This window comes from Ochotona curzoniae, unplaced genomic scaffold, assembly GCF_017591425.1.
Source record: "Ochotona curzoniae isolate NIBS_2020 unplaced genomic scaffold, NIBS_Ocur_1.0 scaffold_2587, whole genome shotgun sequence".
NCBI lineage: Eukaryota > Metazoa > Chordata > Mammalia > Lagomorpha > Ochotonidae > Ochotona > Ochotona curzoniae.
Window position 1 is genome coordinate 7,026,351 of NW_024467096.1, and position 14,643 is coordinate 7,040,993.

At 36.4% G+C, this 14,643-nt stretch overlaps 1 protein-coding gene across 1 annotated transcript in view; it reads left to right on the forward strand.

Moving 5' to 3' along the window:
* ACAP2 (ArfGAP with coiled-coil, ankyrin repeat and PH domains 2) overlaps nt 1–14,643 on the forward strand; it is a 138,409-nt gene that overhangs the window by 106,581 nt on the left and 17,185 nt on the right. Inside the window, exons 12-18 of the mRNA XM_041003114.1 lie at nt 491–591; nt 1,168–1,273; nt 4,930–5,138; nt 5,460–5,529; nt 11,702–11,793; nt 13,409–13,581; nt 14,485–14,577. Of these exons, the coding sequence (XP_040859048.1) occupies nt 491–591; nt 1,168–1,273; nt 4,930–5,138; nt 5,460–5,529; nt 11,702–11,793; nt 13,409–13,581; nt 14,485–14,577 (844 nt within the window). The remainder of the gene's footprint in view (nt 1–490; nt 592–1,167; nt 1,274–4,929; nt 5,139–5,459; nt 5,530–11,701; nt 11,794–13,408; nt 13,582–14,484; nt 14,578–14,643) is intronic.

Consider the following 14,643-nt stretch of genomic DNA (forward strand, 5'->3'; position numbering starts at 1 on the left):
AAAAGAAGGAGGTGGATCAGAAGTGGAGGAGCTGGGACATAAACTGGTTTCCAGATAGGATGTCGGCACTGCAGGGTTAAAGATTTACCTGTTGTGCCACTGTGCTGGCTCCAAGTTATTGTTGATTTGAAACTTAAGTTGAAGGCAAATGTCATGTGGTTGAGTTAAACCACTGCCTGTGGTTGTGGTTTCCACATTGGAATGCATTTTGGAGTCTCCACTTCTCTGTGAACTACTAATGTGCTTGGGAAAGCAGTGGGAGATGCCCAGGTGCTTCAGTTCCTGCTACCCGCCTCAGTCCCTGCTACCCGCAGTTTCAGGCTTCTGGCTTTGACCTGTCCCAGCCCTTGCAGTTGAGACCATTTGAGAAGTAAACAAGTAGAATGAAGGTCTCTTTCTATACCTGTTACCCTGTCTTTCAAGTTAATAGAGTAAATCTTGAAAAATAATCCAAGTTGATAAATATGAAACATGTGGTTTCTTCTTTTAGGATAATCCCACTGTAGTGGTTGAAGATCTCAGGCTGTGCACTGTGAAACATTGTGAAGACATAGAAAGGCGATTCTGCTTTGAGGTGGTCTCTCCAACAAAGTAAGTGCTCTGAAGAATCTAGGAATTGCTTTTGTGCCTCTGTAATTTGTCTTCAAGGATATAGAATAATCTGTATTTCATTTATGGCTATCTGTGCTAAAGATGGAAAAAGTACTTTATAAAATAAATGTCAATAATTGGTTATTAAATCTGCAATAGATAAATGTTAACTTATGTATCATTTTCTTTGAATTTCTGTAAGATATGCACATATGAGAGCTTTTTAGCTATTATGATTATAAAATGAAATATTTCTTGTGAATTGCTTTGATAATTATTATTTCTTATTTGTACCAAATAAAAATAAGAGTGTTTTATTTATCTGTTTTATTTATTTAGCTTTAAGCATTCTTGAATTAAAAAAAAAATGTATGGGGATAAGGGATGCACCGTTGTTTCCTTTTGAGTGCATTTTGTCCAGAAGTTAAAATAAATGAATCTGTTTTCAGCAGAAATTAATTACTGTTAATTACTATTTTGCTAGAAAAACATTAAATACCAAAGCAAACAACAGTATAAATTTTAAAATTTATTTATGCTGAATTTATTGTCTGAGAAAACTGTTATTCTTCTTAGAAGTTGTATGCTCCAGGCAGATTCCGAAAAGCTGCGGCAGGCATGGATTAAGGCTGTTCAGACCAGCATAGCTACGGCTTACAGAGAGAAGGGGGACGAATCAGAGGTTAGTAGACATGTTAGCAATATCAAATGATGCTCCCCAAAGTTTTAATGTTGGTTGAAGTGGTATATCAATATAACATTTTCTTACAAGATGATTTTATACTACAAAACAAATTTTGTTTTTGAAATGTAAATTGTTTATGTTTTACTTATTTTACTTTTTATTTTATTTCAATATTTGAATTTATGTTAATTTTAATGTTTATTAAGTGTGTGTCCCAGATTGGTGTATAGTATTTTTATGTTAGTATTTTTTCTTAAAGTATGTTACTACTTCAGTTAATAATTAAAACAAATAATGATCCAGAAATATATTTAACATTAAAACTGATTGTCTCGGAATTCTTTTTGGAAAATATAAAGTGAATGTAGTTGTGATTTTAGTCTGGTTTCAGCTTCCATGAGATTATAAGCTTTTTTGGCTGAGACTGGGGAGGAGTTTGACGAATGAAAATGAGACTGTGGCACCGGTGTGATGCTAGATAACTGTCAGGAATGTGATGAGAAGAATGAATTGTTCTCAAAGTTTGATGTCATAGCTTCTAGAAGCAGATCAAAGCAGAGTTCCCAAGCAGAAAATTGGGCAATGTCCTTGATCCAGGTAACAAGACATAGAGTAGGAAATGGGAATTGCATTATTGGCCGTGTTCATCTGGGAATTGTTGGGTATAAAGGACACGGTAAGGATAGTCCTCAGTAGGAGGATTCCTCAGTAAACTAAGCAGAGATCTGTCATGTGAACTGGCTGTCTCACTCCTGGGAATGTATCCCGTGGAAATGAGATTGGCATATGAATAACATACCTAACTCCCATGTTTATGTTTCCCATAGCAGCTCAGTTCACAATAGCTAAGGTATGGAATCAAACAGCTGTGCATTAACTGATGGCCGGTTAAAAAAGCCACATAATAAAAAAAAATCCTGACATTTGCAGCAAAATACATAAAACTGGAGGGCGTTGTGTTTAGTGAAATAAATCAGACACAAAGATAAATATCACATATTTTCTTCTATTTGTGGTAGTTAATATATAGAGTTTGGGAAAATGTACTATTTATTACTTAGGTATGTTTCTTTTTTGGGGCAACAATTGTAACTTGTCTTATTGATATTTATTCTATAAAACATCCTAAAGTTAAAAAATGTTATGGGAAGCTAAAAATAGCATGAAAAGTACTGGTATAGTCTCAGGCAACAAATTGTAAATGGTCTTTAATATCTGACTCAAAACCCTGAATCTTAAAAAGAAGGCACCTACACAAATTAATAGTAAAGTATATCTTAAAAATTCTTGTTGTTAAGAAATAGATGTAACCTTTAGTTATGTTAGATTTCTCATTTATTATTTAATTCTAATTGCAGTATCACAGAATTGTCATAAATTTTCTGCATCATAGATATGTTATTAGTCAAGTCTTGTTAAAGAATCTGTAAAAAAAATTAAATATCTTGAAAAAATGTGCATGATTGAATCTCTAATTGCGTTAAGAATTACTTAAATTTTTTGAGAAATTCTTCCATCAGAAACTTCAGGAAGTGAGCAAAGATAGGTCAGCAACAATGGCACGTTTTTGGTACCATGTAAACAGTGAAACAGAATCCTAACATACCAGAAACAAACAAAAATCCTCTCCAGTTAGGACTTTGGGCTTTTGGTCTGTGCTGGCCGTGCCTAACCAGTGTTGGAGAGTGTTCTCTTTCCTGTAGCTCATGTCTTTTCTCTTTGACTTAAGAAAAACTTAAGGACTTCCTCCAGTAGCTTCCTGAAAAAAATTTTTTTAACTTTATGCGTGTCTGAAAATGTGTTTGTTCTATCCTCACATTTGTCTAATAGCTTGGTTGAAATCTAATTTTTAGGCTGGAAATAATTATTCCCCAAAATTAACAGCATTTCTTTCTTATTTATTTCCAGTGTTGCTGTTGGAGTTTTTCATATTACTGATCTTTTGTGTTTCTTCTCTCCAATTTCTCTGATTTCTCTTTCTGGAATTTTTGGAATGGTATTAGATTTTGTTGTTTATGTTGAGTGTGTTTGTGGCTTGGCTTTACTTTCTGGGGATTTTTGTCAGCTAATTTGCCACATCTTTCATTGAATATTTCTATTCTAATACAGTTTTAATTTCCAAACTTTCCTTTGTTTATAAGTTAGTTTTTATTTGTGGACACAGCTGTTACATCCCATGTTTCTTATCTTTGAATGCATACAATGATAATCTAGGGAACTTTAAAAAATATCAATTCTTAGGTCTCCATGCCACAGCAATTATAAAGCTTTCCAGCTGATTTCCATGAGCAACCACAGTTGAGAACTGTGTGGTAATGTATTCATGATTGCAATTAGAAACTAAAACTTCTAAAAGCTTTGTGTATACTTAGGACTTCGCTGACTGAGTCTTGTGTAAGCGTGGAGTATTTGTTGAGGAACAGAAAAGGTCAGGATCTCTGGAGGCTTTTTGGCTGATGCAGCCTCCCAGGAAAGAGTCTTGCATGGGGGTAAGGGACTCATTTGGAGCTAAATGCTAAATAGCTCCTTCTCTAGATGGTGTCTTACTCCCTTTTCTGCTGCTATAACAGAATACTGCCACCTGGGTATATCTGTAAACCACAGAAGTGTTTTTGACTCATTGTTTTGGAGGATACAAAGTCTAAGACTGAGTGGCCTCTCTGGCGAGGGTCTTGTTGCTTCATAACATAGTAGAAGGGCAAGTGAGCACCTGCAAGAAGGAGAGCCAGGCAGAACTGAACTTAGAACAACTCTCTTGTAGCAGCTAAGTTCCCCTTCATGTGGTCTGAGCCTTCATGACCTAATCACCTCTCACAGGTCCCACTTCCTAATTTACCTACTAGCCCCAGCAACGTTAGACTGTGCAGTTGTATTGAATCAATCTGTAAATGTAAATCTAACTGTGTAAGACTGTACCTTTTAACTTATTCACTGCATTACTTAAGATAACTTGCTTATATTCATTGGATACCTTAGGAAAATAGAGTACAAAATATTTATTTTATTTTTGAGTCTTGATGGTGTTGTGTTTATTCCTTTTTCTCCCACTCTACCTGTTAGGCTTGTGTTTCTATTTTCCTATTGCTGCATATATTGTTACATTTAATTTTTACAAAAGACTTATTTTACTTGAAATAGTTACATAGGGAGAGAGGGGATCTGCTATCTGCTGGTTTGCTCTGCAAATGGCTGCAACAACCAGAGCTGGGCTGGTCTGAAGTTGGGAACCAGGACTCCTCCCAGCCTCCCACACGGGTGAAGGGGCCCAAGGATTTGGGCCATCCTCTGCTTCCTTTCCAGGTCATTAGCAGGGTACTGGATTGGAAATGGAGCAGCTGGGAGTTGAATTGGCAGCCACATGGGCTGCCAAGTGCTGTAGGTGGTGGATTAGTTTACTATATCATCTCACTGGCCCTTATGTTTAATTTTAAATATGTACTTGTTTATGTTTCTCCCTATAACACTGAAAACCCATTTATTTGGGAACCTGTATCTTTTCATCCTGGCATTTCCAGTGGCTGCAATTGTGCGCTGTTTTTTGCTCATGATAGACCTTTAATTTATTAGTTGGGAACTTTCTTTTGAGCATATAATGTCCAACATGATATTGCAATCTTTTTTTTTTAAAGAGCAATAATTCTTAATTCTTTTAGAAGCTGGATAAGAAATCATCTCCATCCACAGGAAGCCTAGATTCTGGAAGTGAATCAAAAGAGAAATTGTTGAAAGGAGAAAGTGCACTGCAGCGGGTCCAGTGTATCCCTGGCAATGCCAGCTGCTGTGACTGCGGTCTGGCAGATCCACGGTGGGCCAGCATCAACCTAGGCATCACCTTGTGCATTGAGTGCTCCGGGATTCACAGGTGAGTGTGTGCTCAGAGAAACTGCCTTTGGGTAAACATGCTCTGTGAATTAGCATGCTCCACTTGTTAGACAACTATTTCCACTTCTCTAATTTAATTACTAGTTTGTATCTTTAGATACAATTAAAATTCTGATTTTTAAACTGCTTTTGCAGATTTCTCTGCACTAGTCATTATTACTCAGATGATCTGTCCCTACTGATATGGATGTTAAGGTCTGTTCAGAAACTCATTTATTCTTTAAAACAGAAAAAAAAGGCAAATATAGCAAGTAGCAACTTCATAGTTTTATGTATTAATGCAGTTTTTTTTTCTGCTTAGGAGTCTTGGAGTTCATTTTTCAAAAGTACGATCTTTAACCTTAGACACGTGGGAGCCTGAACTATTAAAGGTAAAACAAATGTTTCTATAAAAATACTTTGTATTTTTACATAAAAATGAACAGTTTAAAGTTTGAAAATGTGTGAGTTTCTCATGCTAACAATGAGCTAAATTGTCCTGGAAAACTTCTGTTTGAGAATTGGTGTGTAGATTTCTTAAATGGCTAAGTTTATATAGCCTTCTTAGCGCTAAGTCAGTTTTTCTGTTAAAAAAAACAAAACACAATGTCCCTTCATTTTTCTGTGTCTTTGCTCAACAAAATCTAAGAATCTGTGCTATGTTTTGTGCTTATATTCATATTGAAAGTATAAGAACTAGGGTGAAATTTTAACGAAAAATTTTTTTATGAAAAATTAAATTAGAAGATGAAATAATTCTGGTGCAAAATTATTTTGAGATCTATGCATAGTTTTCCTATGATACACATTTCTTTTGATTACATCTCTCCAGGAACTTTTTGAAATGACCTCTTGTCGCTTTAGTAAGTGATAGAATGGATTAACATAGCATATTGGCACTATTGAGTTATTTTAGCACAGAACCATTTGCAAAATGACTTTTGTCAGGGCAGACATTATCGTACCAAGTCCTTCTTTTTTCCTCCTGTGTCTAAGAATTCAGACTGTGGAAATATTATGAGTACTTTCAAATTACTACTAGATTTACTACTGGATTTCTAATCTATTATTTTCTATAAATCTTTATACTTAGTAGTATATTCACTAATTCCCACCATTTTGTTTACCATATTATAGAAAGTAAAATCTAGTGTTAGAATATATTGTGCATGTCTTTATTAGATAGTTGTGTTATTTTTAAAGATTTGTCCACTTATTTAAAGATTCATTTATTTTTTGTCAGAAAGGCAAATTTACAGAGAGAAGGAGAAACAGAAAGAGTTTCCATCCACTGGTTGTCTCTTCAAATGGTTGCAATGGCAAGAGCTGAGCCCATCTGAAACCAGGAGCTTCTTCTGGGTCTCTTATGCAGGTGCAGGGTCCCAAGGCTTTGGGCCGTCCTCTGCTGCTTTCCCAGGCCACAAGCAGGGAGCTGGAAGGGAAGTGGAGCAGCCGGGACATGAACTTGCACCCACATGGTATCCAATCACTTTGCAAGAGAAGATTAGCCAATTGAGCCATTGTGCTGGGCTCACATTTATTCATTTTTGTTTGATAGATTTACAGAGAGAGAAGGAAAGAGAGAGACATTTCATCCTCTGGTTCACTCCCCAAATGCAACAGCGAGGGCTTGCATCATCTGAAGCTCAGAGCCTGGAGCTTCCTCTGGGTCTTCTCTGCGGTAGCTGGGATTAGAGAACTGAGGCCATCTCTTACTGCTTCCTATGGTGCATTAACAGAGAGCTGAATTGGAAGTGGAACAGCCAGGACTCAGGACTCGAACTGATACTCACATGAAATTCCAGCACTTCAGCCATAGGCTTACCCTATTATGTATACCAGGGCACCAGCCCCTAAGATAGATAATTGCATTTTTAATGTGCTTGTATATTTTTTTCAATTTGTAGATAAACTGGTAAGTTATCACTTACATGTAATGTAAAAGAAATATTTTGTGGAATTACTCTGTAAACATCTAACTATCTAAATAAAAGTGATAAATTAATTTTCCAGAACTCTGTTTAGGCAGTTTCCACGAGTTACTTTGAGCTCAAAGGAGAAGAACATGGTGGCTGAGGGACAAACAGCTAGTTGCTGCCTTGGCTTTGTATGTAGATAAAAATTTGGTTGAAACATTTGGGCGAAACATCTTGTTACCTTAAAAAAAATGACAGAAACTTCAAACCAAATACTTGGAAATACTTTTAAACAAATTGTAAATTGTTTAAGACTACTTGTTTGATTATAGGCTTCTTTTTTCATTTAACTAACCAGACAGGAATAATATGTAGCATTATGCTACCCGTTTTGTAGTGATAGAAATCTAGAAGAAGATAATTACAAATATTCAGGAAGGTTAAAGTCATGTTGAAGGAGTGAATCTAAATGTTAAAAAAACGAAGAAGATAGATAGCAACTGATATGCTAGTTCCAACTTTAAATAAAGGACAGAGAACCTGAGGACGTGAACTCTTGATTGCTGCTAATTTGCATTCTGGAAAGGCAGCAGATAATAGCTGGACTAGTTGGTCCCCTGCCACTTACGTGGTGGATCTGGCTGGACTCTGTGCCCCTTCTGCCGCCTGGCCCAGTCTCAGCTATTACAGGCATTTGGGACATAAGCCTGCACACTAGATAGAGTGTCTCTGTCTGCCTCTCAAAGAAATTCAATAAATAAGTAAGTAATTCAGTAAAAGAATGAATGGTTAGTATAGAAGGTTCTAAAAAATTTCCAGAGGAGAAATTAATCCTTCAGGTGAATGAGACAGTTGTAAAGCTTCAAAAACAATTTACATTGTAAAGAAGCTGTACATTGGGGCCATTGCAGTAGATAAAGACTAATTCACCTGAAAATGCCATAATCCCAACAATTTCACATTCAGTCCAGCTCCTGGGAAAGCAGTGGAGGAAGGTCCAAGCCCTTAAGACCCTGCATCCATGTGGGAGACCCAGAAGCTCCAGGCTCCCAACTTTGGATCAGCTCAGCTCTGGCCCATGTGGCCATTTGGGAAGTGAACCAGTAGATGGATATCTGTCTCTCTCTATAAACCTGCCTTTCCAATAAAAATAAATAAATCCTTTTGAAAACAAGGTGTAAATCAAAGAGTAAATAGAATACTAGGAAAATTCCTTGGGAAAAAATGGAGGAGGGGCTAAAATGCCATAACACAGAGATGGGTTTTGAACTGATATTTTCTTATTCTAGAACTTCAAGGGAAGAGATAGGGAAGGTTTTTGTTTGGGCAAGTATGTGTAGGAATAAGGAATAATTGGATATGGGTAACACAAATTCTGTAAATCTTTTTTTTTATTAGTTAAAATAATGTTAGTAAAGACAAGCTTTAACAGATGCAAAAGAAAATAATTTATAAACAGTATCCACAATTTTCTCTCAAAATTAACTATTATTAATATTTGTCAAACATTCTTTGCAACTAATATATAATATCTTAAAAACTAAGTAAATTGACAAAAGTAGTATGCAAAATAAAAATTTTGGAAAACAGATAATTCTCATTTTTTTTACTTGCCAGAGCTGGTTTTTAAATGAAGTTCCATCATTTTTATAAAATATTTCAAAAATTTCAAATACTGCATAAATTTGTTTTATTTATGGTGTAAAATGTGTACCTAACTCTTGCTACTTTTTTTATTCTAAGATTTATTTTATTGCTTTGAAAGGGAGAGGGAGAGACAGATCTTCATTGTTGTGTTCGTCCTCCAGTGGCCACAGTGATCAGGTTGCACCAGACCAAAGCCGGGTGCCGAGAAAGCCATCTGGGTCTCCATGTGGGTGGCAAATATTCTGTCATATATTTTGTGAAAGTATTTTATTTATTTATTTTAATTAACTTATTAATTTGAAAGGTGATGGGAGGAACAGAGGGAGAGAGAGGTTAACTCCCCAAATGGCTGCAACCATTAGATCTGGGCTGATCTGAATCCAGTAATCTGGAGCTTCTTTTAGGTTTCTCACATGGTTGTGATGGTAAGCACTTGGGCCATCTTCTTCTGTTTTCCCAGGTGCTTTAGCAGGGATCTGGAACTTGAACTGGTGCCCATATGGGATGCTGGTGATACAGGTGGTAGCTTTTACCTGCTGTGCATAGACCTGTATTTTATTTCTTTGAAAGAAAAGAGAGACAAAAATGTTCCATCTGCTGGTTTACTGCCTGTATGGTCACATTGACTAAGTCTGGAATGGGCCAGTAGTAGAAGCCTGCAACTCTATCACCCATGTGTGTGTCAGGGTCCCAAGTACTTGGGGTATCTTGTGCTGCCTTCCTAGGTTCATTAGTAGGGAGCTGGATCAGAAGTGGAGCTGCTGGAGCTCAAGCTGCTTCTTACATGGAATGTGGCACTGCAGGAAGTGTTTAACCTGAGGTGTCACAATGATTTTTTATATTCTAACTAATTTTTTACACCACTTTTTCAATATTCTAATTTTCCTATCCCCAGTTGTTAATAATTCTCTTATCATTTCCCATGAGTTTATTATTGCGCTTTTGCCTTTGATTCTAATCCATTGTGTGTATTGTCTCACTGTACCACTTCAGATGTCTTAAAAGCTGTTGAAATGTTTATTAGGAAGTTATCTTTACTTTTTTTTTAAAAAAAAAGACTTACTTATTTTTATTGGAAAGTCAGATTTACAGAGAGAAGGATTTTCCATCTGCTGGTTCACTCCCCAAGTAGCCACAATGGCCAGAGCTGAACCGATCTGAAGCCTGGAGCCAGGAGCCTCTTCCGGGTCTCCCATGCAGGTGCTTTGGGCTGTCCTCGACTGCTTTCCCAGGCCACAAGCAGGGAGCTAGATGGGAGGTGGAGCAGCTGGGATACGAACTGTCACACATGTGGAATCCCGGTGCATGCAAGACGAGGACTTCAGCCACCAGGCTACTGTGCTGGACCCTGTTATCTTTACTTTTAAAACATAAAGCAGGGCCCGGCCTGGTGGCACAAGTGGTTAAGGTCCTCGCCTTGAACGCCCGGGATCCCATATGGGCGCCGGTTCTAATCCCGGCAGCCCTGCTTCCCTTCCAGCTCCCTGCCTGTGGCCTGGGAAAGCGGTCGAGGACAGCCCAAGGCTTTGGGACCCTGCACCTGCATGGGAGACCCGGAAGAGACTCCAGGCTTTGGATTGGCATAACATCGGCTGTTGCGCTCACTTGGGGAGTGAATCATCGGACGGAAGATCTTCCTCTCTGTCTCTCCTCTCTGTATATCCGCCTTTCCAATAAAACAAAAAACAAAAACACAAAGCAATATATGTTATATATATTATACATAAAAACATATGATATATAATAAATATCTGATATATAAATATGTATTTATATATATTATATATAAACATATATGTATTTATATATATTATGTATATATAATATGTATTTATATATATTATATATAAAAACATATGATATAAATATCTGATATATAAATATGTATTTATATATATAAAACTGGAAGTAATAATTTTGCAAGGAAGGAAATGATACAGAATTTTTAAGAGGTAGCTAGGCTGTGAGGTCAATGAGAGAAATTGAGTAAGAATGGAAACAAAACGTGGAAGCCGTGACTTGACCTTAGGGTGAAGTCATAGAAGTAATAGGATCCTGAAAGCACTATGAGTAAGGAAGAAGGGCAAGGGACATCATTTGTTACTACACACTGAAGGGACACTGTTAGAATGCCCTACCTAGAATTTATTTCTGTTTTTGGGTCCAGCTGGCCTCTTGTTTGTGCATCTTTGGTAAGCTCGTTCTCATAGCAACTTATGTGTCTCAACATTAACCTGTCTTTTCTGCAACATCTGGTTATGACCTTTTACTCAGACATGGTTGTTCAGGGAAATGGTGTGGGTGATAGGAGTCTTGGTGAAGTTCGGTCTATTTGGTAAGCCTGGAGTTGGGCATAGCTGGAAGTGGTAAGATTAGGTGAGAGGCTATAGATATAATTTATTAGTAAAGACAACTCACACTGAATTATAGAAGTGAATGAACAGGTAGAAAGAAAAATGTAAGATATTGAAACCAAAAATTAATTTGAAGATAGAATTTAAAAAGAAGAAAAAAATCCAATAATATTTCCAATGAAGTTTTAAGTATGATAATTTTTAATAATTTGAAGAAGTGGAAATGAAGGTAAAACTGAAAAATATTTGAATTTTTAGCTTGCAATTATGAAACTGGATAGTACTTATGGCTTATTATATAGGTAATACTTTGTTGTCATAATTTGTGTCTTAAAATGTATATTTGAATTCATTAGTTGTGATATTTAGGTAGATTTACACACACAGTTACACACACAAAATACATCTGTGTTTGTCATATCTAGGCAGCTAGACTCTGGTGGGGGGGTAGTTTTCAGAGCAAGGATATTCTGGTGAAAAAGAGCAATTATATAACTCATTGTTTGTCTTCTTGTTTTATGGAATTTGTCTTTATGGAATTCACAATTGTAAAAAACACAGTGGAGTTACTTTCATTAAGTATTTTTAAATTTTAGTTTTTAAGGATTTCTAGTTTACATCTTATTTTTCTGTTTCTTGTCAAACAGCTTATGTGTGAGTTGGGAAATGATGTTATAAATAGAGTTTATGAAGCTAATGTGGAAAAAATGGGAATAAAGAAACCACAACCAGGACAAAGGTATTATTTCAATTTCTTTAATGTGATACTTTTGTTTTGTTTTCCTAATTAGAGCTCAGGGTTTATTTCACTGCAATTGATACATAACAGTGAGACGGAGTATTTGGAAGCAGTCGTTACTGCCTCAGTTTAAAAATGGATATGACTTTGTTGGGTGTGTTAAGTAGATAGTTTAATTTTATTAAGCTGATGAACCCATTATAGTGTCCGGATGAAAGAATCTTACACTTTAAGGCTCTTAGCAGTGAAGATAGATGAAAGTTCTATTATTAACGGGTGTTCCATAATGGGTACTTCTTTCATTAATATCTTCAAGGATAAAATTGCTTTTATTTATGGTGAATCATTTTACATTGTTTGACTTAGTTCTTCAAATATAGAAAGTATCTCTGGTAGGGGAGAATGTTTAACTGCTGTTTGAAATTATGCTTCCAATTTTATATAAGGAAACTCAGTGAACAAAGCGATTAAGAACCATTACCTGTAAGATGTACAATTTTTCTTGTTGATGCTGTTTTTAGTCATGTGGTTACTTATTTTTAGCATTAAAATTTAGTTATCACAATCCCATGTTAAGATTTTATGTTTCAGGGGTCTTTGCTATGCGTGGTAGTTTAAGCCACTGCCTGCCATGTTGGTATGCAATATGGATTCTGGTGCATGTCATGGTTACTCCACTTCCAATCCAACTCCCTGCTAAAGTGCTTGGGAAAACAGCAGAGGATGGACCAACTCTTTGGCCCCCTGCACTGCTATGGGAGACCCTGAGGAAGCTCTGGGCTCCTGGCTTTGGCTTGGCACAGCACTAGCCATTATGGCCATTCGGGAAGTGAACCAGGGGATGGAAAATCTTCTCTGTTTCTTCTGTTTCTGTAATTCAGCCTTTTAAACAAATTGGAAAAAAAGAAAAGATGTTATGTTTGGCTAAATTTTCATGTATAGTCCTTTACTATTTTTAAAGCACTGCTGTTAAAACAGTATCAATTAAAACAGAATATCAAGGATTTGCTAAAATGTGACTCAGAGTTTTTTCAGACCTTGAACTATCCTATACTAGTTGAAGACCCAAGCGTTTGAAAGGGGGTTAAGTAAGGAAAAGTATACACAGCCTTGGTGTTTTATGTTTCTATTCCCAGGTCAAAAGTGTATTTGTTTTTTTTTTTTTAGATACATGTTCTTCTTCTACCTTAAATTAGGAATATTGTATTACTTTAGAGTAGATGTCTTTTAAAAAGCATGGTAACTATTAATAGCAGTTTACCATATGATGTTATTTAGAGTAAAAATTTACTGTGAATTTGTATGATTTTCCCTGTACTGGTTTTCATCCCTCAAAAAGCATAAGGAGGGATATCTACGAAAAAGAGTGAATACTGACACTAAAAGAATGCAGGATTACCATGTGAATACTTGTGTTCTTTCAGTTAATTATTTTTTCTTATTTTACTTGATTATAAAATCATAGTTCACAAGATATTTTGAAGGAAATTAATAGTGTTCAGTAACTTTAAAAAAATGTTCCATATATAATGACTTCTTTTTAATTATTAATAGCTGTGCTAATAATAATAATAATAAAAGTGTCATCATATGATGACATTTTTATGTATACCAGACAGGAAAAAGAGGCATATATCAGAGCAAAATATGTGGAAAGGAAATTTGTGGATAAATATTCTGTGTCATCATCACCTCCTGAGCAGGAAAAAAAGATTGTTTCCAAAGATAGTGAAGAAAAGAGACTGAGTGGGCCAGGAGATCAAGTGAGAACATCTACCCAAAGTTCAGGTATTACAGCTCCTTTGTTGTGTATGTCAACATTTTCTTGAACTGAAGTCACTTTCATAATCTCTGAACTAGTAGCCATTATATTATGCTTTTTTAATGCTAGAATCTTGTCTTCTGCATATTGTAAGAAAAAAATCTGAATTTTATGTCTTTAAGACTACTAATTTTAAATAGTGCCATGGTTATTCACACTTCTAGGTAATGTGTATATTCTAAAGAGTAAAACTGCCTAAAATGCAAGAGGAGATGTTCAATTATAAGTCTATCATGCCAAAAGCCCTAAGTATCTGATTAACTACCTGATTTCCTTCCTATGTTTTCCTCCTCAATTTTTCCCAGTAACGTGTTTTCCTGCCCTTTTCCCTTCTTATGGCCTGCTTTGTGCTTTGCTAACTTGCATGTCCCCAGTGGTTGCTGTAAATAGCGACGAGGCCAGGCGGGAGTCTCTGTTCTGTCCTGATGAGCTAGATTCACTCTTCTCCTACTTTGATACTTCTTCAAAACTGCGTAGTAGTAAGTACTACTCCTGTGGAGCATTCCAAGTCTGTGCCAGTGGTCATTGTGCGGTGTGGCCATCTCGCTCAGTGTTGCCCATTGTCTCAGAATTACACATTACTTACAGTCACGCGGGCCGCTAGGTGCCTCACTATCCTGACAGCGTATGGGATAATGAGATGTGTTGCAACTCTGAAAATAAGCTCATCTTTAGACTTTGTGGTTGACTTATGTTTTGATAAGCTAAATGTTCAAAAGGATTAAAATAGTGTTGAATGTATTCTGTTGGTGGTGGCAGATTTCATGTTTATACATAAAGGCTCATTTTAAAGCCCCGTTGCTTGTGGGAGAGACTGTTTTCTGAGTGGTGTGAACTTTCAGTTACCAGCCAATTTTTCTTTACCGCAGTCAGAAGTAACGACAGTGGGATCCAGCAGAGCTCTGACGAGGGGAGAGAGTCTTTACCCTCCACAGTGTCCGCCAATAGTTTGTACGAGCCTGGTGAGTTTCTGTGAAATGCAGCGTTAGTGTTGTTGCTGAAAAATAGATGGAGCAAATGCCAAATTT